At 36.4% G+C, this 22349-nt stretch overlaps 1 protein-coding gene across 7 annotated transcripts in view; it reads right to left on the reverse strand.

Moving 5' to 3' along the window:
* Positions 1–22349, reverse strand: part of LRRC7 (leucine rich repeat containing 7) — a 177546-nt gene that overhangs the window by 57326 nt on the left and 97871 nt on the right. For 5 of the 7 annotated variants that reach the window (XM_056355871.1, XM_056355870.1, XM_056355877.1 and 2 more), the window contains exons 7-10: positions 9693–9756; positions 5520–5594; positions 2603–2747; positions 557–629 (exon numbers count right to left, since the gene is read on the reverse strand). In XM_056355871.1, coding sequence (XP_056211846.1) covers positions 557–629; positions 2603–2747; positions 5520–5594; positions 9693–9756 — 357 coding nt within the window. Of the gene's footprint in view, positions 1–556; positions 630–2602; positions 2748–5519; positions 5595–9692; positions 9757–17055; positions 17806–22349 lie in introns of those variants that run through there. The other 2 variants (XM_056355874.1, XM_056355876.1) reach the window with 2 other exon arrangements.

A 22349-nucleotide genomic window follows, 5' to 3' on the forward strand; every position in this document is an offset into this window, starting at 1 on the left:
AGTAATCATGTAATATCTGACACAATGATCGCTAAAGGGCATCGTCAGTGCTTTTCATAATAAGATTACTTATGCAATACTTTCACGTTTTGATGTATACACCTATGAAATCGTCATGACTTTTTCATTTATGCTACTTCAGTATTTTCAGAAATCTTCATACATACGAGATTTACAGCCATTTTCTTTTCGGCATCAAGTACTGGCTGTTGCTATGGGAACAGACAAATTCCCCCAAATACTTCTATTTCTCCTGCTTTTGCTGCTCTAATCATCTAAATTGCAAGTAATTCATACAGAAATATATCTTTGTTTTTTTTCTTGGAAAATGTGATACATTTCATCTTCTTATCACTTACGCCAGTATAAGCCCACAGAAGTTACTATGTTGCTCCAAATGTAAAATTTATAAGCTGGGTGTTAGGCACACATTTTGAAATTATTTTATAATTCAGTACATTTTTGTCTTATTTTTTTAGTTTTTAAAAAGACATTCTGCAAGCAGAAGGGAAAAAACATTTTACTTAATGTTGAAAATCAAATGAGACATACTCACTTTCCAATTGCATTTGGCAGAATTGTAAGCTGATTGTCATCTACTTTTAAAGTTGTAAGCCTTTTCAACAGTCCTACAAAACAGGTAAGGAAGAAGTAATAGAAAAATATTTCACATTAATCTTTTTTACTTTCAGTAATCTCCCACACCCTTAAACACACACTGATTTCTAACACCAAATAACTTTGATGTAGATTTTAAAAAACATCCGTATATAGGACAGTACACAGACACATTCTTATCCCATTGAAAATCTGTTTCATCAAAATGAAGCACTGATTAAATGTTAAGCTGAACTGCAAGCGAAGTATTAAGCATACACCTGGAGTCTTAAAAAAATGTAACCAAAATAATAATAGTATCCTATCTGTGTAGGAAGAGTAGTATTTCTACACATCTATTAACGTTTCAGTTGGATTCCTGTTGCTTTGAAAAAAAGGTGCTCACGTCGTAACAGGTATAGACAGAAAACTAGAATCAGACTGAAAACCAGAATCAATCCTGAATGCATTTGTATATACAGCTAATTCTTTTTAAAAGAATTATTACATCTCTAAGTGTAAGCAGATGCATTAACTGGGTAACATTTACCAAGAAGGGAATGAAACTTCTGTTTTACCAGTGCATAACAGCAGGACACAATAAAAAAGTGGAAAAATTGGAAAAATATTCTATTACAGTGCTAGAAACAGAGTCTGAAATGGATTTCCATGTTCTGGAAGTTGTTAATATTTCAAAATATGTTTTTTCCTGAAAGAATTCTGGATAACTGAAATAGCATTTTTAAATTATTATTCGTAATTAATGTTGGGATAATAAAAATTAATCACAGGAAAATGTTACTGAATGTGCCATAATATGAAAGCTGAAGCAAATGGAAAGTATAATTAAAGGGCTAATAGAAACACTACTCATTTCAATTGCAGAAGCATTTTGGTTGAAAACTTTTTTCAAAATCAACATGTTCCTAAGAAACCTCTAGGTTTCAACAAGATTTTGTTTTAAAAGGAAGAATTTAACACCAAAATGAATTTCAGCAAGCTCTCATCTTAAATTGCAGTACAAAAATGACTCTTTTTGCTTTACTTCTGTTAAATCTATTACCATTCAGCAACAGGAATTTGGAAATGAGAACTGAATATATCCAACTGCAAGAATGTATAAATCAAAATGTAGATATTTGTTCCTTTTGTATAGGAGGTAAAATGCCCTCTAAAAATCAATCTGCACATACATATCAGAAAACCACATAAAGCAAAGACTCTAGAATTTATGGTGAGATGTAGAAGACCAAAATGGAAAACAGCTGTATGAGACAACTAGTAACATTCATGTAGCACAGTATTATTAATTAGCAATACATTTCAGAACCTTGACTATGTTGATTTAAAATTTGGGAATTTAACAGTTCCATGTTCAAAGGAATGTACTTAGGAAAGTGAAAAAGACTATAATGATACAGTGGGCTCATCAGCTGGAAGCAATTTGAGACAGATCTCAAGTGTTTCCAAAGAAAACAAAAGGGAGCAAGACCAAAATGAAATATCCAGATGTACAGAGTGATATACCTGCAGCCACTTAGCTTCCAGAATTTCTATATATTCTAAATAATTCAGAAATTCAGTGCATGCAATATTGTAAAAAAAGAAAATTAATAGTTCAAACTATCTCTTTGTTTAATGCTCTCACATGGAATTGCACCACTGTGACTAAGAGTAGCAATTTCCTTCAAGAGTTTCACACTGTTAACATAATCAGCATTATACTTACAAATTTAGATCAGATCAATTATATCTTTCTTTGCTTATTTTCTTTAAAATAGCAAATCAGAATAATCAATACCTTCTAACCATGGATTTTTTTCCCAGACTTTATAAAATGGTCTTCATGGACTGTCCAGACACAGATGTTTCAAACTCCTTTGGAATTTAATGGCAGTCCTTATCCCAGTTATTATAAAGTCTCATAATTGCCAACAAAAAAAAGAAAGATATAAATGAAATTCTCAGCTGTAAAAGATTACAAGAAATCCCAAGCTTTTCTCACCTATCGAGTCTGGCAGTTGCTGCAGCATGTTTGATGACAACAGGAGATCTTCAAGTCCTTCACATCCTGATATGTCCAAATCAACAGTTTCTATCCTGTTTTTTGACACATCCAGGTACACGAGCTGTTTTAACTTCCCTATAGACTTAATAGCACGTTACAAAGTGTTACTTGAACAGGTATACACTGCAAGCCAGTTTCTAAGTTTAATTAATGACAACAGTAATACAGGCTTATATTTGGTTAACTCAGCATCCTTTTTACAAGAGCCATCTCACTGAAGCAGTACCAGTGGTGGTCTAACAGCCTTCTTGTTCAGCTAGCTGCAAAAGGAACTCCCAAACTAAATGACATGCTAAACTAATTAATGTGTTCCAGATTCATTAAATCTGCTGAAAGTTTGAGTTCTCAGTCATACAGCTGTATTGTTTCTTCATTTGGACACAGGTCCAAAGGACATTTACTCACAATTCACATCTACTTGACAGTCCTTAAGATCACTGAGGCTAGATGTGCAGGTAAAGCTTTTCTGCGTCAAACATTCTCTGAATTTTATAAAATCTAAAATTAGACTTTAGATATTCATAGTTCAATTAACCCCAACAGTATGCTTCTGTGAATACAGTTAACTGCAGCTATAACATCAATGAGCAACATGACAGGAATCCTTCCCTAATTTCTTTGAAAAATCTGTGGAGCATGTAAGAGTTTGAAGCCTGGAGAAGCAACCTGCTCCTTCATCCATTATAACAAGATGGTCACATCATTCTAGATGTGAAATTTCATCAAGAAAATAACCAAAAAGATGCTGTTATTTTTCTTACAAGTAAAGCCTACAAGTGGAACAGCAAAGAGGTGTCACTGCGGGGTCTGGCGTAACCCAAGCAGAGGCAGAGGGGTGCTGCAGGCTGGAGGGCTGCACAGGAGGAGCCAGGCGGGGCAGCGCAGTGCTGGCATTGAGCGCGACCACGCAGCTGTGCACCCACAGAAATACTTCGTGATCCAGAGGAATTACCTCATTGTTACAAAGAAGTTAAATGAGGAATATCAAACTTTGTTTCAAACCAGATGAATAAATATTAGTGGCCTATGAGGGAACTCCCTTTATGGATGTTGAGAAAGCCATGGAAATTACTTGGGAAGCGTATGGACTCTGTAAATGTCCAAGTTCTTGGGAGTGGGTTTTTTAGTTATTATATATACTTTTAGTAGTTATTTACTGTACACATGAAGAAGGAAAATAGTTACAGACAGCTTCATCTACAGGTACTTTCAAACCAATATGAATATAACTTTTCATCTCTTACCTTGCTGAGATCTGCTCTCTGCTTCTAAGGATGCAGTTTCATGCTATCTTTAATCACATCAGAGTTGTTGTATAAAGGGAAAATCTCCCTTTCACCCCAACCTTTGCCATTCTACCCATATTACAGCTGAATACAATCTTTGTTTCTAGCACAGACTACTTATTAAAAAACTGAACTATCAACATTGGAAACATGGCAAATCTCTAAATCTTAAAATTGATTACCATTTGGTATTTTCTTTCCATTTTAAAAAGTCAAATTATAAAGCTAGTATTAACAGTTTAAAACCTTCTTTTGGAGAAGGCTTTCATAAAACATCATCTAGAATCCACTAGGATCAGATTCAGGAAACATGAATTATTTACTGAAAATAATTATGCTCCTTGGGATTCAGTACCATGATCTACTGAACATCTTCAACTAAGTACCCTCCTCCAGGGTTATGAGAGCTCAGCAGGATGGTGTTTGGAACACATTTTAGCACTGGATATATCAACCAATTTCATCGTGAACAGAAAAGAAACAGAATAATGGTTAAAATGTTTTCCCACACTCTTGTGTATCTGATATTTCTTTTACTCAGTTACACTGCAGCAACAACACTGCAATATTTCTGGTTTTGATCTCCAGCTGGTTTCCGTATCAAGAAGTGGCTTCAACAACAGCTTTTCTTTTCACTAACAGAGCACTCAAAGAGTGGATATTTGGACAGCGACTGAAAATGATCATTTTGACAAAGCAGGATGCAAGAACAAAATAAAAAATGAAGGTAATCAATTTATTATGACATAAACCAGTCACTGCTCAACGCAAAAAATTGCATTTTAGTTAACAAATGTTCAAAGCTGAAAGAGGAAGTACTTTTTCTTCCAACACCTAGACATGTTTGTGCTAGATCTAGTTCTACATTTTCCCCGCAGCAATGAAGAGCATTATTATGTGAAACATAAAATGCGTTACCTGTGTGACAAAATGCTGATGACAGGGTTCCCTTTCTCCAGTCATAATCACTGTAGGTATTTTAGAGCAACAACCTCAAATAATTTATGGCAATAAAAATTGAAAACCAAAGTTCTAATTTGGGGTAGCAACAACTCAGAAGCAGCATGAATATATAACCATGACCCTAATGTTTTGATTGTAAAAGATTTTTTGTTCCATTTCTAAATGGAGCACCTTCTAGAGAAGTGTATCTTCACTGCCTCAGAATTGCTTTTAGTATAGTTCAATCTGTACATACTAGCTGTTACTTTGAAGTTTATTTAGATTACTTAATATTCCCTCTTCCTTTTTAAAACTCATGTGCATTTTTATAAAACTGCTAGTTAATGCATGGTGACTGAGAAGACAATAGGAAATTATTTCCCCTCACAATGAGAACTATGCAAGGCTTAAATAAAACAGGCACATCCCTGTTAACACACTATCATGAAATAACATTTAAAAGGTTTTCATATGAATGGCTATGCTGAGACTTCTATTTCTTGATAATAATTAAACATTACATGAACTGTACCTATTCAAGAAAACGTTCATGCATTCATTTATGGCAAGGTAAATAGTTCATCATATCACACAGTAATTTAATGACTTAAAATAAATGTTCATACCCCAGGTAGTATTTGCAAAGAATTATTGTCCATCCACAATTCCTTTAGATTCTGTATTTGTTCGAGAACCTCAGGCTGAGAAAAAGAATACAGTATTACAATGACAGTTAAGTAAATATATCTTTTTAAAATATAAAGACATATTTTCTTAAAGAAAAGATTCCCTCTTCACCTTCCTTTTTTTTTTTATAATCCCCGTCAGACTTTCAGATAGTTAATGACTTGAACAGTATGCTCATTTCATTTAATTGAGCCACTGTTGCTCTTTTTCAAAACTTGTAAAATTTAAGAACTCTTTGGAAAAGAAATGAATGCAAAGAACTTAGAAGTTCTTGTTCTAAACAGTCCATCGGCAGTATGCAATTTATGAAAAAGGCAAATAAAAAGTGAGTTGTGGAGCTTCAGAAACAATGCACTGAAAAAGACCAAATCTCATCTTGCAGCACATGTGAAACTCTGCCTTTTGCATGATTTATAGTCTTCCAATAGCTTAACAGAGTCACATTGCTGTACACTTTCCTGGATATACTGCAACTCTCATATTCAGTAGTTAAAACAGCAGTATGCAATGATAAAGCCTTAAAATTACAATATTAAACTTTAATCTAAGATGTTCTATTCTTTTCAACACTACAGGATATTAGTGAGAGAAACAGAAAAAGGCAATTCCTGAAATAATTTCTCATTCATTACAGCCGTGAAAATCAAGAATGATCAAGTCACAAATATTTCCATGTTTCAGCCTAAGCAATATTGTTCTTCTTCATGAAACACTTAATTTTCGCAGGTAAAACAAGACTTCCAATTTGCCTTAGCTCTGTAAAGTTATAGAGATTTTTTTCAAAGTCTGCCAGAACCTGATAATAAGTATTTCACTTGGTTCTGACTAAATCAGATTTTAGCATTTTAAAAGCATGTACTACTATTTCACTGGAATTATTTCAACACGGCTAGAAACAAGTGTTATCTCTCTAGCATCACAGGACTTCAAGAGAGACCTCTTATCTCCTGTGGTCTAATTTCTCCGGAATGCTGTAATTCCTGTAAGAAATATGATTTTCTGGTTGCACAGGTCACATGGCACATTATGAGGGAAGCTCTCAATGCATCATCAGATAAGAAAGAACCTGCTCATCTTGAGAGCTCAACCCCTCAGCTTTCCACATTGTCGCATAGTGTGTTTCTATTAAAAAATTAGTAGTCAGTATTTTAAAGATAATTTATTTTGCCTTGGCTAATTCTATTGAATTTTTTTTGTCCTTCAGTAGTTAAAAACACTTCTAATTCCCAGGCTAAACTGATTAATGGCCATTTTATACTATTTGTTCCTGTACTGATTAATGTTTCTTTATTCCTCCAGAGTGTTCGCTGACTACCATTACTACAGACAATCATCATTTCCCCTGTCAACTTTAATTTTCTTTTAAATTCCTCTCATTAGACAGGCACCCTTCTCAAAGGCAACAGTATACTCCTATGTTGTACATATCACAGTTTGATTTGAAATTTCTTGAGCATGGATTATGGTACACCATTATTACGGTACACCATGGATTACGCCATAGCATTACGGTATAACATAATCCAGAGAAGATCTCACTAATGTTTTGAAAAGTGGTATTAAAAACTTATTTGTCTCTGTTAGAAATGCTTCTGCTGATGCATTTTTGGGAATATTTTCACCTTCCATGTAGATTGCCACAATTAGATTAGAACAGAATAGAACAGAACAGAATATTTCAGTTGGAAGGGACCTACAGCGACCATCCAGCCCCACTGCCTGACCAGTTCAGGGCTGACCAAAACTTAAAGGATGTTATTAAGGGCACTGTCCAAATGCCTGTTAGACACTGACAGTCTTGGGGCACGGACCACCCCTTAGGAAGCCTGTTCCAGGATCTGACCACCACCTCAGTAAAGAAATCCTTCTTAGTATCAAGTCTGAATTGAAGACTGACATTAATCTTTGGTAAAAGTGTATTACATTTTACCTTCTTTCCTTCTCTCCCTACCTTTAACTATTTTCCTTCAAAATGCCTTTTGAAGCCCTCCTGCTGACGGCAGATTCCTGAAACTCTGGGAAGAACGACAACCAGCCTTACCCCATCTTGCAGGCAGAGGTACAATTGCTGTTTATCATTTGTCCAGTGCCAATTTTTGACACTGCAAAGATCAGGAGATTTCAAATCCTTGACCCACACCTTGTGATTTAATGCTCCAGTTTTCCCAGAGACCCGTGATACAAATTGTCTATTCCCTTCCTTGATTACATTAAGTCACTTGAATATGGCTGCTATTTAGGAAGCAACGATTTCTATTTCAGGAACACTTACCTATCTTGTGATTTCTGTAATCTTGTTTCCAGAAAATGAATCAACAGAATAACTTCCTTTTTGCAACTACCTTTGTTCTTAGCCCCATGCCTATTGCTCCAGTTTGTCTGTACGAAGAGCACGCAGTCTTCCGGTGCAAAGGGAGGGACTTCAATAGTCCAGGGATGGACTCTCAAAGAAATCAAGCTTTTCCACACCACCACAGTTCTAGGTAGTATTTTTCTCCAATAAGAAGAAAGTTTTTATTGAAACTCAGATCAGATTTTCAGAATCCATAGGAACAGGACCTATCAATCCTTTTTTCCAAGTGACCTTGATTTAAACCAGTACCACTATTCCTATGACGTTTCTGCAGATCCATGCTGCTCCCTAGCCTCTTGGCCCATTTTGCCTCTGGCATTTGATTCTAGAGTTCATACGTTTTTTGATCAACTTCCTGAAAAATGAGTCAGCTCAGGGAGTCTGGCCCTAATAGCAGTATGGGGCCACTGAACTCCTCATTTACCATTCTTAGGGGACAGTACGCTACAATGCAAAAACACAGAATGATGTTGCAGTCATTTATAATAAAGACTACAAAACCAACTCACCTCCAAAAAAGAAATACTGAATTCAGGAAGCATATATGTATTTCTGTAATCAAAATTCTAAATACCATTTCTGAAAATTTTTATTCTATTTAGCTGTGCAAAATATTTCTAGCTTTAATTAAAAATGAGTTAAAACCATCTATTTTTTCCTACATAGCAGTATAAATTAGTGAACGTAAACAGGTTTAAACCGTAATGGCAGAAGTTAGTGCGCTGCCTATAAGCCAGATGCAGACTCTTCACTACAGCCTTCTACTACTAGATGACATTTCAAAATTTGTTTAAAGTGAAATTAACTTGATTTTAAGTAAAGCTATAGGAAACATCACCTCATAAAATTGTAAGCCCTGATTCAGCAGCACTATTTTTACAGATTGTTCTATGACTCTAGAGGAAAGGTGGTGAAACTCACAGGGCATAACAGTCACTAGACAGGCTGTTGGTAAAGAAGGTGCACACAGACATTTATTTCACCATCAGTGCAATAGCAAGTGCTACAGTATTAATTAGTTGTCCTACAAAAGCACAGGCCCTCCCGAATGGCCCTAGCAGTGATAGGTCTCAAAAAGGATGAGGCAGCAATTTTTCTGTCTTTTGTTTCTCTTAACATACTAACAGTTCCTGCAGGATGAAGTCAGTGAGCTCTCCTTAAAAATAGGCACACCTTAAAACACTGTTTAAGCACCCTCATACGGTTTCTGAGAAGTGCCAATTCCTATAGAAGTAGTAGAACCATACCTAAAGGGAAGAGCAACTTGATTATATTCTATACTGATACTAGAAAAAAATTCCTGAAAGCTATTAAATGTCAGGAAACCTAATTCTCATCTTAGAGGTCAGTTAGGGACAAAAACCGCTTTTGGAGTCCAAAACTTACTTCTGCTAAAAGTGATTTCTAATATTTGCAAGATATAATGATAGGTATTAAGAAATGAATACATAATTGACACAAGTATTTACACTGAGATCATCAATTCATCCCAAATTGAAGTATTCCAGCAACAGCAGCCAGCTCAGAGTGACAATCATCTGCAGCCTTGATCTGAACTGCCGAAGCCTAATGCAGATGAGGTATATACTATTATCAGCATTCACCTCATGAACTATGATAGATCTTCCATTCTACATGGAAAAGTGACCACAGCATGTGGCCACAACACAATAATGCCTTTTAAGGAGAAGTTTAATGCCCCATGCACAGAGGATCCAAACCACACAGGCTTTCTATTAAAAAATGATGCATTTCTTACCAGCTCAGAGAATTCATTATTGCCCAGATCAAGTCTCTCCAGCTGAGTCAGTTTGTGCATTGACCTGTAACAGATTAGGAAATTTCTAAGATGAAATTTTTACCTGCAAAATGTCACTCAAATTTTGTTTAGATAAAGTTCCAATGATACTGTTACTGTAAAAAGAATTACATCTATTTGATGCTGATGCAAACGGGAAAAACATACTTCATCCTTCAGACATTAGCTAAAGTTCTTGAACTAAAAAACCTCGCAACAATTATTTTCATATAAAAATAAACATAACATCTTGGTACACTTTCGCATAGTTGCTCAAGGACAATGACCCATGTTATAAGCAATTGAAAGTAATATAAACTGTGGCATTTTTGATACAGATTCATACATTTGTTATCAACTTCTTTATAAACCACTAGAAAGTATTTTGGCTCTTCACAGCAAAAGTATGGCTGTTGCTTCCCCAAAACTGTACCTAACTACAGTCACGATGAAAATGCACTTTTGTGACCAGGATCAGCACGCTAAACGAGGTAAAGTTTAGATGAGGCTTGTTTTGAGTACCTGTGCTGGTTTAACAGAATGCACTGAGCTGCTGGGGCTCCCTCCTCTTTGGCTTGTAGTGTGGGTGACCTGAAACGTGCCTTCCATTTCAGGAATAAGCAAACAAGTTGTCACACTGACAAGCAGTGGTATTTTATGACACTTGCTGTCTGCCAGTAGCTTATGGTAATTCTATCATTGTAACATAAAACAGATAAACAACATAATAGAGATCTTTAACTAAATGAACAAGCTGAGATTCAAGCCTTTTATCTGCTGCAAGGCATATCTAGGCAAGTACTCCTCTCTGTGCAGTTCATGGCACAGCAGCCTGGCAGGGAGATGGTGTGATCCACGACACCGTGTGGGGATGGGAGCAACTCTGCTGGTGCCAGGAAAGCTGCTCCTTTTTGGGCAGCAGCTCCTCCAAGGGCAAGAAAGGCTTCACATAGACTCTGCTGCAAAAGCCTGTGCGCAAATGGCAGCAAAATCAACTCAAGCAGCTTATCCTTTTTCACGGCATTATAAAAGAAAGAGTCAAATAAGAACACATCATAAGAAAGTGAACCAAAAGTTAATATCAACCATGCTTTACGCAGTAAAGGGCTTTAAATGAGGAATAACCTGGATTTATGTCTGTGACTGATCACTACGTAACAGCAAAAAAGGCACTTCTACTGTTCAGGCTCAGGTGACTGAAACAGTGAAATAAGAGGAAAAGTGAGAAGTTGCTGAAACCCATGTGATTAAATTCTTCACTTACAGAAGTCAATGGGATAAATCTCACAGGTTTATCTCTGAATTTGTGCTGTGAGGAAAACTGGTTATCTTAAGTATAGTTTAAACTGGCAAAGGCACAAATCACAGTGTATGTGGACTGACTGTAAAAAGCATTTAAAATCTATCAGCTTTGAATATAGGCAAGCTTTTTAAAAATGCACAGTATTAAAAACTATACTTAGAACTTATGACAGCAGAAACACTGGCTCAAATAAGTAATCCCAAAGCAGCAAAGATCTTTTGAAAATGAGAGGAAAATTGCTGATCAGCTTGTGAACATGAGCTGAAGTGCTAAGCACACTAGCAGGATGGCAGGACTGTGATTTTCTTAACTTGAATGGATGCTCTGCAGTTGTGTAGCGGACAACTTTGCTCATACTGGAATAAAATAAGATTTTTCTAAAACTAATTTACTACATGATACATGTGTTTTACTATTCACTACTGCAGATCTTCCCAAACTGTCAGAATTTCATAATTACATGATTTCAAGATTAGGAAGTGGCATTAAAATTACTATGACATTGGAGAATAAGAAGAATTTCCTCATTCAAATATATCAATCTTGACTTTTTATAATGTTAAAATTTTAAAGTTAGCAAATGAGTTCAAATAGTGCACTCAATACCCTTATTTTATATTTTACAAGGTTATTAAATTTACACCAAATGGCTTTATAAATATCCTGTAAAGATTTCATTCATTATGAAAAAAATTGAATTATTATGACTATATTCTTCCAGTCCTTTTAATGAAAATTCTGCACTAAACAAGGTGGTTTAGATGGTAAATCTTCCAGGGACCTAAGTGCTATTGCTGTGCGAGTGGTGCCACATGGCGGGCAGTGACCTGGGCGGCTGGCCCTCCGCCATCCCATCGAACCCTGCCACGGTCCCCCCCCCCAGTTTGGCTCCTACAGCTCAGCTCCACCCCAAGCAGTTCCTGGGCACAGCCGGGAGACAGCCTGAGACAGGACCCCTTCCCAAAGGCAACATGGCCACTCTGTTCTGGATCAAGTTCAAATTTAATAAATTAGAAAGTGCCTTTATTTCCATGAATGAAATTGGAACAGGACATTACCTCTGCTGCAGAATTCCTCTTTAAGCCCTGGTAGACCTGACATGCTCTAAACACCATACTTGATTGTGGTGGTTGTAGTGAAAAAAGAGGATAAAAATAATTAAGTAACTTAGCATTAACTGCAACAGCCAGTTCAGAGGACTTCTAAGGTAATCAGAGCTGATCCTAATCAAAAAATTAGCAGAGTCTTAATTGATGTGATCTAAAATATCAGCCATTTTATCTCTGCAATTTGTATATGAAGTGAAACAGATTATCAAAGATGCTATGGCTAAAAACCATAGACCTGTTTAAACACTTAAATTATGGAAAAATGAGGTTGTGATGGGGCCAGATAGAGAACGCTGCCTCATATTTATTACAAGCAAAATTTACTTTTAGTTTTCTAAAATAGGAAAAAAAAAATCACAGAAGTACAAATGCCATACTTCAGTAGCAAAGTGAAGTATTTTTTGCTACACGTTAGTAAAATAAAAAAACCCAGATAAACAAATATTCCACTTTCAAGTTTAAGAAGTTATATACTTCATTTGATTTCTTTAATTAAACACTTTGACCTACTGTATTACTTCACTTTCAGCCTAACTTCAAGGAATGAATCTTACAGTCAGAAATTAATATCAGGCATCAGATGTGCTTCTGTACAAAAATCAAAGTTCTGTATAGGAGCTGCCTCTCACAAATAGTTCACCACTGAACCAAATGAATAATTCCTTTTGCTAGAACCTGCTGTCTTTCATATCTAGGCTGTTATCTTCCATCTAACATAAACTGCAGTATTTTCAAACAGAAAATTTACGCTAGATAATGAAATAATCACAATGCATTTACTCAACAAATTTGGGAAGTGCAATGCCAAGTCCTAAAGTCCTTTGAAACGGGTGTTACCAGTGCTGCGGAACTACCAGTAATACCACTGCAGGGCATATTCCTATACCATTGATTTCTTTTGTGCCTTCTGTGTTACCATATGGCTGTTTTAACCTTGATGGCCTTCCAAAATGTTCTTCTAAGTGTTCACCTTTCTACTTGCTCACTACTGGTCTTTTTTTGTCCAGTTTCGCACAATCTCAGTTTCCTAATGAGTCTCTGAAACCTAGCAAATATGTTATTCCTGCTGATCAGTTGGTGCTTTGGAAATAGCTAGAAACAGTTTCCTTTCAGAATCATTTCTTCTTTCTATGCTGACAGTCACCCTAGCACAGATTAATTCATGATAATTTTGCTTTTTAATGCTTTCTGATAGTTCACCTATTTCATACTCACTCAAGTCCACTGCTGTATATCGTTTATTTTTTTTTCCTGTCCCACTCTTTTCCAATATATTTTCCAAACTATTTGATCAACATTCACAAACAACTTTCAGGCAAGAAAGCAACAGACTTTTTCCTTGTTTGCTAACATCAATGGTAGCTGACCACACACCTCCAAAGGGATTAGCACCCAAATGAAAATTAAATGAAAAAGTAATGACAGATTTTTTGACTACAAGGTACAAAATCAGATGCTGTAGTTTAAGCCTAGAACATGGAGGTATGAAATCTGGCACTGTTCCAAAACAATATTTATCAATATATCTATGATCAGTACAGACTGAGCACATAGATTCTTAATCAGAAACTTCCTATATACCCTACACAGATCCCCATTTTAGTGATACAAATCTTGATTCATGCTCCCCAGCTCCCAGCCTGTTTCTTACTACATTTTTGTTCTTACAGTATTTGTTACTTTGAATTACTCTTGCTATAAAACCAGAAGGAATAATGAAAATATTTTATCATTTAATGGTAGCTCCTTAGTCTGCAAGAGTATCTGGAAGGTTGGGAGCCATTCAAGAAGCAATAAGCATTCCATCAGCACAACAGATGGGGAGGCTGAAGAAAGACAATGAAGTCACCTGGACAAGTGAATGTTTCATGCTCTCCCCAAAATGATTCCATGTTATATTATAATCTCCATTAAAAAAATAGGGGAAAATGTTTTTAACCCCTCTGGTGCTCTAACTGCACTGTACTTTGCTCTGCAATGTCTTGCAAAAGCTGACTGAACTTTTACACATCCACACAAAAGCTCAGTTTAATAAACAATGCTGCAACACACTCAAGTCAGCTCTTTTACTCTCCCTTTCTCTTTAAATAATATACACATCCCTAAAAAATGTTTATGTTTTGTCTAACTTACTCCTAAAACTTTCACCATTGTCTTAATTGATTTGTTATTAATCTACTTTAGGCTTCTGACATTTAGATACAAGTTGTAAATATCATATACACAATTTTTAATTAATTGAACTCAATGGAATAAGCAATTACATTAGTAATTGCAAACTTGATGACTATGGAGATTCTCGTTACCATACAGAATCTCATTAACTTTAGGAGAATTCTTTACACTAATGTGTGCGCTCCCTGCCAGCGTTTGCAAGACTGGACTCAAGAGTTTTCTAAAACTTATTACACTTACTTATACCCAATTTACCAGTTGCCGTTTTGGAAATCAAATTATTTTTGCTTAAAACAAATCAACAGGACACCTTTGAGGACTAGCCACCTGTTAAGCAGTCAGGTAGTGCACACACTTTCAGTCTGGAAGTCGTGAAAAGCATTTAAATATTACCAAAATTCCTTAATAAATCCTGAGGGCAGGTTTCACTCCTTAGTACCGCAAAAAGGTTTTATACTACAGGAGACACATTTCAGTATGTGAGCATTGCAAGTTTACAGTTCTTTACACCTGCAGATGTTACAAGTTTTTCAGTTATAATATTTACTCTATACACACAAGCATTACATAGTAGAATGCTCTCACAATCAAAAAAAGCAGGAAGCATGACACACATTTTTAACAGTTTCTACAGTTTTCTGTCCCAGGCAGTATTACCTGTGACTTTATCATTCTGCATCAAAGTCAGTAAAAGCTTCTACTGACTGTGATCCCTCATGCCCAATGTTAAAGTGCTCAAAAAACTCCAGCCACAAGCCTGAAAATACCCACTAACTGGAACTGAAAACTCAAGAGCAGTATTCCTTTGTTATTTACATATATAATTATTGTTTATACCTATACAGAATTAAAAATGTGAAACTCTTCAGAGATTAAATGAATGGTAATTAAGTTACAATCCATTGGTAAAAACTTGTGTATTTCATACTGTATTCAACCTTTGAACACCACACTTTAAAAGGTTTGGTTCTGGTTCTACTACTGTATATTCATTATAAAAGGCAACTTTTAAACATTACTTTCTGTAATTTCTACAGTCAGATACATAGTTTCAGAAACCGTAACATTTATATGGGGGCAGATTAATTTTAGTTAGCTGGTACTACATCAAAAGATAAAGCACACTGCCAAATGTACCCAAAGGACTATTATATGAGATTTTTCATTAGCTTGTGATATTTTTATCTCTTTCATGTAATTACTTATATTTTTCTTATGAAAAGATTCATTATATTTTTTATGCACGGTCATTTTATAAAGGTGGAACAGGAAAGGTGTGATTATGAGTAATGCTCAGTTAAATATTCATTGCTTAAATGATGTAATGTAATATAATTAATGTGCTAATAAAACTTGCAGCCAAAAATTTCACATAAATCTTTATCCATATTGGATTTGGATCTATTCTACCATTTATAAGTAACTGCAGGAGTTATATGCAGATGATCTGATTCTTGGCTATGGAAGTGGACCTCATGGTAGGTTCAGAATAAGGTCACTCTTTTTAAAAATTATTTTAAAACACAATAATGGAACATGGTTCTCAAAAAACTACAAAGGCATCAAAACCAGCATAGAGAGTAGCTTAGAGAGATTACTGAATACTTGGTGAAAAATTACCATTGCTCACAACAGTTTAAAAACATTCACACTCCATAAATTAGAACTCACGTTATGCAGTTCAGTGGTATTAATAACAATTCATGGTAATCACATATATTGCCTAATATAACTTTCTCATGTCCTTGTATGTTTCCTTTTGCTGCCTTATTTAGAAGATTAACTTATCCACACATTGCAAACACTTCAAATAACCAGGAAAAAAATGTCTTACATTTACAGTTTCTGACAAAACAAATGAGTCAACTGCCATACATTATTTTCATTAAATCATGGTATTCTCATCAAAATCCCGGTCAGCTTTTCTGACAGATAGGAGATGGTGGTTACATGAAGGCTTATCCAAACCTTCAAACACAAACTTCTAATCACACCTGAATTATTCCCACATATGAAGAACTGCATTCATAAAGAACAAAAGTATCTCTTACAGGTAAAAACTCATGAGTGAAAAGCAATTGGGTCAGAGCACAACTAGATTTACACAATGATAAATACAGTGAAAAAGGCAATACAATGTTGCTACACAATTAATCCATGCTTCTTGTATGTCATACTTTACAAAGACAGGACTGAGAAAGTTATAAAGGTTACATACTCTATTTCCTTGTGCAACAATATCTAGAATTATATTTTCATTTATGATAAATGGATACCATTATTTTCTGAAGAAATAAAAAGCAAATTAAAAAGCAAGTATGTTGCCATTACTGGATTTTCTGCTGTATTCACTTCAAATAATATTTTCTCACACTTCTGTTGTACACAGTAATCGTTATTTCAAAGTTGTTAAAATGTCACATTCAAGAGTCTCTTCCAGGTTTAGGATTTTAAACCTTGCAATGTAACTTTAAATTCATTAATGAATCAGTTTGGAAGTTACATTGTAAAATTAAGAACATTAATAGTTTACCTGTTGCAGAGTAGTTAAACCTTAACCAGGGCTGAAGAATTACATGGTACATTCACAAGCAGCTATTTACTTGTGCATCACTTAACAGACTACAAAGAAAACTCAGTTTTCAGTGAATCTCAAGATAATGTATATAAGTTCTAGAATACAAAACTTGTATGGTGTAAAGCAAAGGACCCAAAGTATAAATTAATCTATCATAAAGTACAGAATCTATATGTTATCCAGGCTTCAAAATAACAGAGAATGCTTAAAAACTGATTTTGAGGATACAAAATATTGTTATACATGGACTGAAATATGTAACAGAGAAAATATCTAAAATAACATACATAATACGTATACTAACGTCTATTTAATCTTTAATTATCAAACACAATATCCACTTCAACTTTTACTTATATTGAAGAACTTAAGGATTTTACCATCTGCAGTATCAATCCACAAATCAGAGAATATAGCAGAGACCATGGCATGATGCCTAAAGCAATTAAGTCTCTGAAGACTAAATAAGTCCAGAAGCTCTCAGTCAGTCATGGCAGTGTGCTGCTTTGTTACTTGCATACGGACATTATTAACAGAAAGAGAAGCTGGGAGCAGACAACCACAAGGCATACTGCTGCCTCAGCTGCATGGCTATCAGGAATACTGCTGGACAAAATGCCCAGCTGTACACAGTGTTACTTGGGTTAAGTGTGATGGGAAATCCATCCAACATATTCATCCGGATTAAATATTCTGGACTAAGAGGCAGCCTCCATCAGCCTTTGTATCCCAGAATTGTTTGGTTTCAGAACACAGTTTGGGAGAACTACCTCAACAAAGTCTACTCGTGCTGATGCTCCTGATGCTGCCATTTCTGGTGCCCGAAAATCTGCTGACTCCACATCCTCTGCTGTTCGAGCCACTGTACACTCTCAGGCGATGGGCAAGAGCACTCTCCATCTTCAAATGCTAAGATGAGAAAAATGAATTTCAATGCCCAAAAGATGGAACTGCTGATGCAGGCGTCTAAACACAACCAATGCATCTATGGCACTGAAGACTTGCGAGACTTTACCTAATTCTGTAGCAAGGGCCTAAAATACAAAGCACCACAAAGACAAGAGTCCCATTATACAGAAACTGGAGATCAAGCTGTTCCATGATTCAGTCATAATAGAAACACACCGACAACTGATTTCAGGAAAAAATGCGTGCAAAATGTAAGGATTTTAAAAATACACTACTGAGTTAAAATATCACCTTCCACCCGGGATCCTAAATTCCCATCAGTTTTGTTTATGGTGGAAACAGATCAGATCTCTAAAATTAATCCCATAGTTCAGGACCCAGTCATGAATCACTCTACAATTGGAAAGGTTTGCTCAACTGATTGTAGAGAAAGGTGAAATCTTCACAGTTTTGACCTTCATTCACACACAAATTTCTTTCCCAACACAGCTCTCAAATCGTTGGGGAAGGGAATTCTAAATTTCAGTTCAAATCCACTTCTGCTTAACTGATTACATAAATAAACAGAATGCAGAGAAAATCTCATTAGCTAGTGCAAAGCTCCCGGCAATATCAATATGAATAAATTTATTATCTTTTTTTAAAAAAAAAAACTCCTTTTTTTCCTCTTTCTCTTCTGCATCTGCTTTCTGCATTCCTCTACCTTCTTCCTGGTAACTGGCTCTGCATGTTAAAAACAAGGTTAATGTATATTTCCACTTTCTGGACTAAATTACATGAAAGTCTGCCTTACCTGGCAAACAAATTTGCTTACAATATGCCCCATGGCACATAATTAGTTATTCTTGGTGGATCCCCGTTTGTGGGTTCTTGATCACCACATGCTGGGATCACGCTGCTGCATTCTGGAGCAGCAGCTGCTCTGTCAGAATAGCCTGCTTGAACAGGGCTTACTTGCAGAGTAAGCAGCTACACCTACTGCTTTATAACAGCAGGAAAACAGGCTGGGGTCATGTCAGTGGTGTGACTACCACTAACGGATACATGTGGTACTTCTATACAGTATATTTTAAGACTGTATTCCTGAATGCTGGAGCTACAAAAACCCTAATGTATACATTCACAGCATGACCCTGAAAAGTCCTATTTGACTTATGAATCACTACTTGAAGGATCCTTTGATACAGAAAACTGAAAATTACCAGTAAACATTTGGTATTTTCTATTTCATGTTGTTTATCTCAGGAGCAATGCTATCTGGAAAATGCAAGAAAATATGTACCCACTTGCAGGATTAAATGGCCTCAACTAAACTGCTATCCCTTTTCCAGAAAATAACCTTGTATCCATCTCAAAATGCCAATTTCAGTGGACAACTTGAACATGAAAAATTCACGTTTGCAAAATTTCAAAGTATAGCTAGTTAAAAACATTAAAAATACAAGTAGCAGTAAACATACACCTATTCTGTCAGTGAATTTCAGAATTAATATTCCTTAGGGCAGGGGTCCTCAAACTTTTTAACCAGGGGGCCAGCACACAGATGAAGTGGCAGGAGGTCATCTGTGGCTGCTTGGTTTCCCCCCCCCCAGCCCCCGGCAGGGGTGTGTGTGTCTGTAAATACCGGGGGCCTGGGGGGGGGGGTCCCCCTGGGGGGGCCATATCCAGCCCACGGGCCGTAGTTTGAGGACCCCTGGCTTAGGGGAAGAAAGAGCTTCGGCACATTCGACTCACAGGGTGAATACACTCTAACAGTCACTAAACCTTGGAGCCAAATTCACATCTAGTAATCTGTATGTGGCTCTGATGAGATTAATGATTTTGCTATAAGATGTATGCCTTCGGACAAAGAAACACAACATATCACTAACACAGGTGACATAACGACCAATATAAATTGTTCCATATCCTGGGACAAATACACCCGGCTAACAATTCTGAACCCAGGACGCACTCTGCTTATCTAAATTCAAAACCACTAAAACTGAGAAAGATTGACTGTAGTATCATTCACTGCCACAAAGGTCACCTCGCTGTTTTTGCTTAAAAGATTATTTCCTAAATAATATATCTGACAACTTACATTTTGTTTACAGTGTAATAATAGAGGGCAAAGTACACAACTGATCTGTAAATACTGCAGTACTGATCAACTTGAACATGCTATTAAATTAATATAAAATTACTAGTACTTGGGATGTGGGTCTCCACCACCTTGAAGGCTAAGGAGAAGCAGGCTCTAAGCTTCCCACTACTGTAAGTTGACTAAAAATAACCTATGTTTCACCAGGATATACAATATATTATTCTAATATCTGAAGAGTTCAACACAGGCTTTTTACACTTATGAACTGGTTTTGCATAGAATGAATGAACATAAATTGAAGAGAGATCTGGTTTTAACCTGCAAGACTGAAAATACAGTTTTGGCCCTGTTTTCCCATGTTTTCATTGCAAGAGAGCAGGAAGATGACCTAGGTTAAGATGCTGAATAATTAACAGGGATGAACCAAGTTCAAACAGTGTTAATGAATATCTGATGACTAAAAGTTAACTGTATCAGCTAAACCCCCCCCCCCAAAAAAAGAGTAAAATAAATTTACACTTAACATAGGCTTCTTTCTTAGTAATCCTTTTGATTCCATTTCTACTAAAATATAGCCTAAAGACAGCGTGAACACCTATCAAAACCAGGATTATTTCTAAAGGGAAAGCCAGAGAAATAAAATGGGGATGGACTAGAAAAAGACAAGGATGAATTTGAGATGAAAAATATCATCACTCAATAACTCTCTACAATTATTGCGGAAGACGTGTGGAAGTAGTCACAGATGGCATGGGCACCTCAGAAAATGAAAAAGCAGAAGGACAACCCTTGTTGTCGCCACATGAAATATCTGTATATAGTTATAGTTATGCCCCCTCAGAAGTATGGTTGATTTCTTCATAGGTGATCTCCAGTAATTTTAACTGCACAAGTATAGTTTACAAGATCTGGAAGATCTCTGCTGACAGGCTCCCCAAGATAGGTGTTTTCCTAGACGATCAATAATGTGTTTGCCAGCTGGGTACAGAGCACATCAAAGCAAGTTAACCCCATGTGATGCACACTGTGCGCTGGGGAACAGCTGCTAAAGAGGAGGCCAGTGTAAGACTTCTAAGAGACACAGCTTTAAAATGAAAAAAACCAAAGCAACTGCAGGGCCATAATGTGATCTTCTTATCCAGTTATTAGAGAAGTCCTACGGTAGGCATAGAGATGATATTACGTTAGGAAGTATGGCAAAGATGGGCAAGATCTGTTTTACAATCCAACGATAGCAAGCAAGCTGGCAGCAGAGCTTGTGAGCCTTACCAGAATCAGTCCACTGAAGACACTGAACGGGGAGAAGCATAGAAAAGCCAGAAACACTAATCAGATGGCTACAAGGCATAAATACTGGATATAACTGGTGAATATATTCTACAAAATGTATTTCAATATGAAATACAAAGAGTTCATAAAAGAACTCACTGACCAGCTACAGGAGAATGTAATTGTGACAAAGAATTAATGACCATTGTCTTTTATTCAGACATATGTATTCTGCAGTTTTTCAAAAGTAATCGCCAATCACATTAAGAATATAAGCAGCTGAGTGTCATTAAGTTTTGCATGATTTTTTTTGTTTTGCTGATTACATAAATAAAATGCCTTGCAGTACAGTGAAGTTTTCAAGGCTTGAGGGAAACAGTAGCACAAGGTAACCTTTTGCCCACCACAGAGCTATCAGAGGTTAAGCACTGTTTGCTTGCTGGCCTTTAGGAACCTTTGATGCACTGCGAGAACACAGGTCACCAGATATCCCTTCCCTCTTTTGTGGAGGGACAAATGGCCACTGCTGAAGTTCACAGCCCACAGCATCTGCAGGTACATTTTCTATGCTTTGATATGGCTAAGGATGGCAAAAACTAAAAATGTCATGCTGCATGTGTTTAGCTCAGAACCATCCCTCCATAATCCAGCAACCTATTAAATGACAGAAACACACTGTTCCAGGGCATCGGGCTGTGCCATTACTCAAAGATAACACAGGAGAGTGACATACAGCAGGGTGCATACAGACCCTCAGAGGAGGTGTGTGTTACCTGCAAGTCAACACTGCATCAGTATTGCAGCTGGGAAACGTGCTTCTAGTAGTCTCCTATTCCAGCTGGGAAAAAGAAAAGGCCTCTGATCCTCATGGTGGGTAAAAAACCCATCGCGCTCTCAATGCATTCCAGCAGTCATCTTCTCTCTATTTAATCCCTCTTGCAGTTTGAATTGTATGCAGGTGGTTTTTACTCTGGAGATTTTTTTTTTAAATCAAGTAAAATTAAAAGGATACTGACTTAAGGTGTTCTGAGTACAATGAGCAATTTCCTTGCACACCATAAAACAACCATACCTGAGAAAGCAGAGCACAAAGCCTAAGCATAACCAAATTACATCTCATTAATAATAGTCAGAGTGAACTCTGTGTGTGTGTGTAGCTCCCAGTTTTTCTGGGAGGAGCTCAGGGTTC

This window comes from Falco biarmicus, chromosome 11, assembly GCF_023638135.1.
Source record: "Falco biarmicus isolate bFalBia1 chromosome 11, bFalBia1.pri, whole genome shotgun sequence".
Lineage (NCBI taxonomy): Eukaryota > Metazoa > Chordata > Aves > Falconiformes > Falconidae > Falco > Falco biarmicus.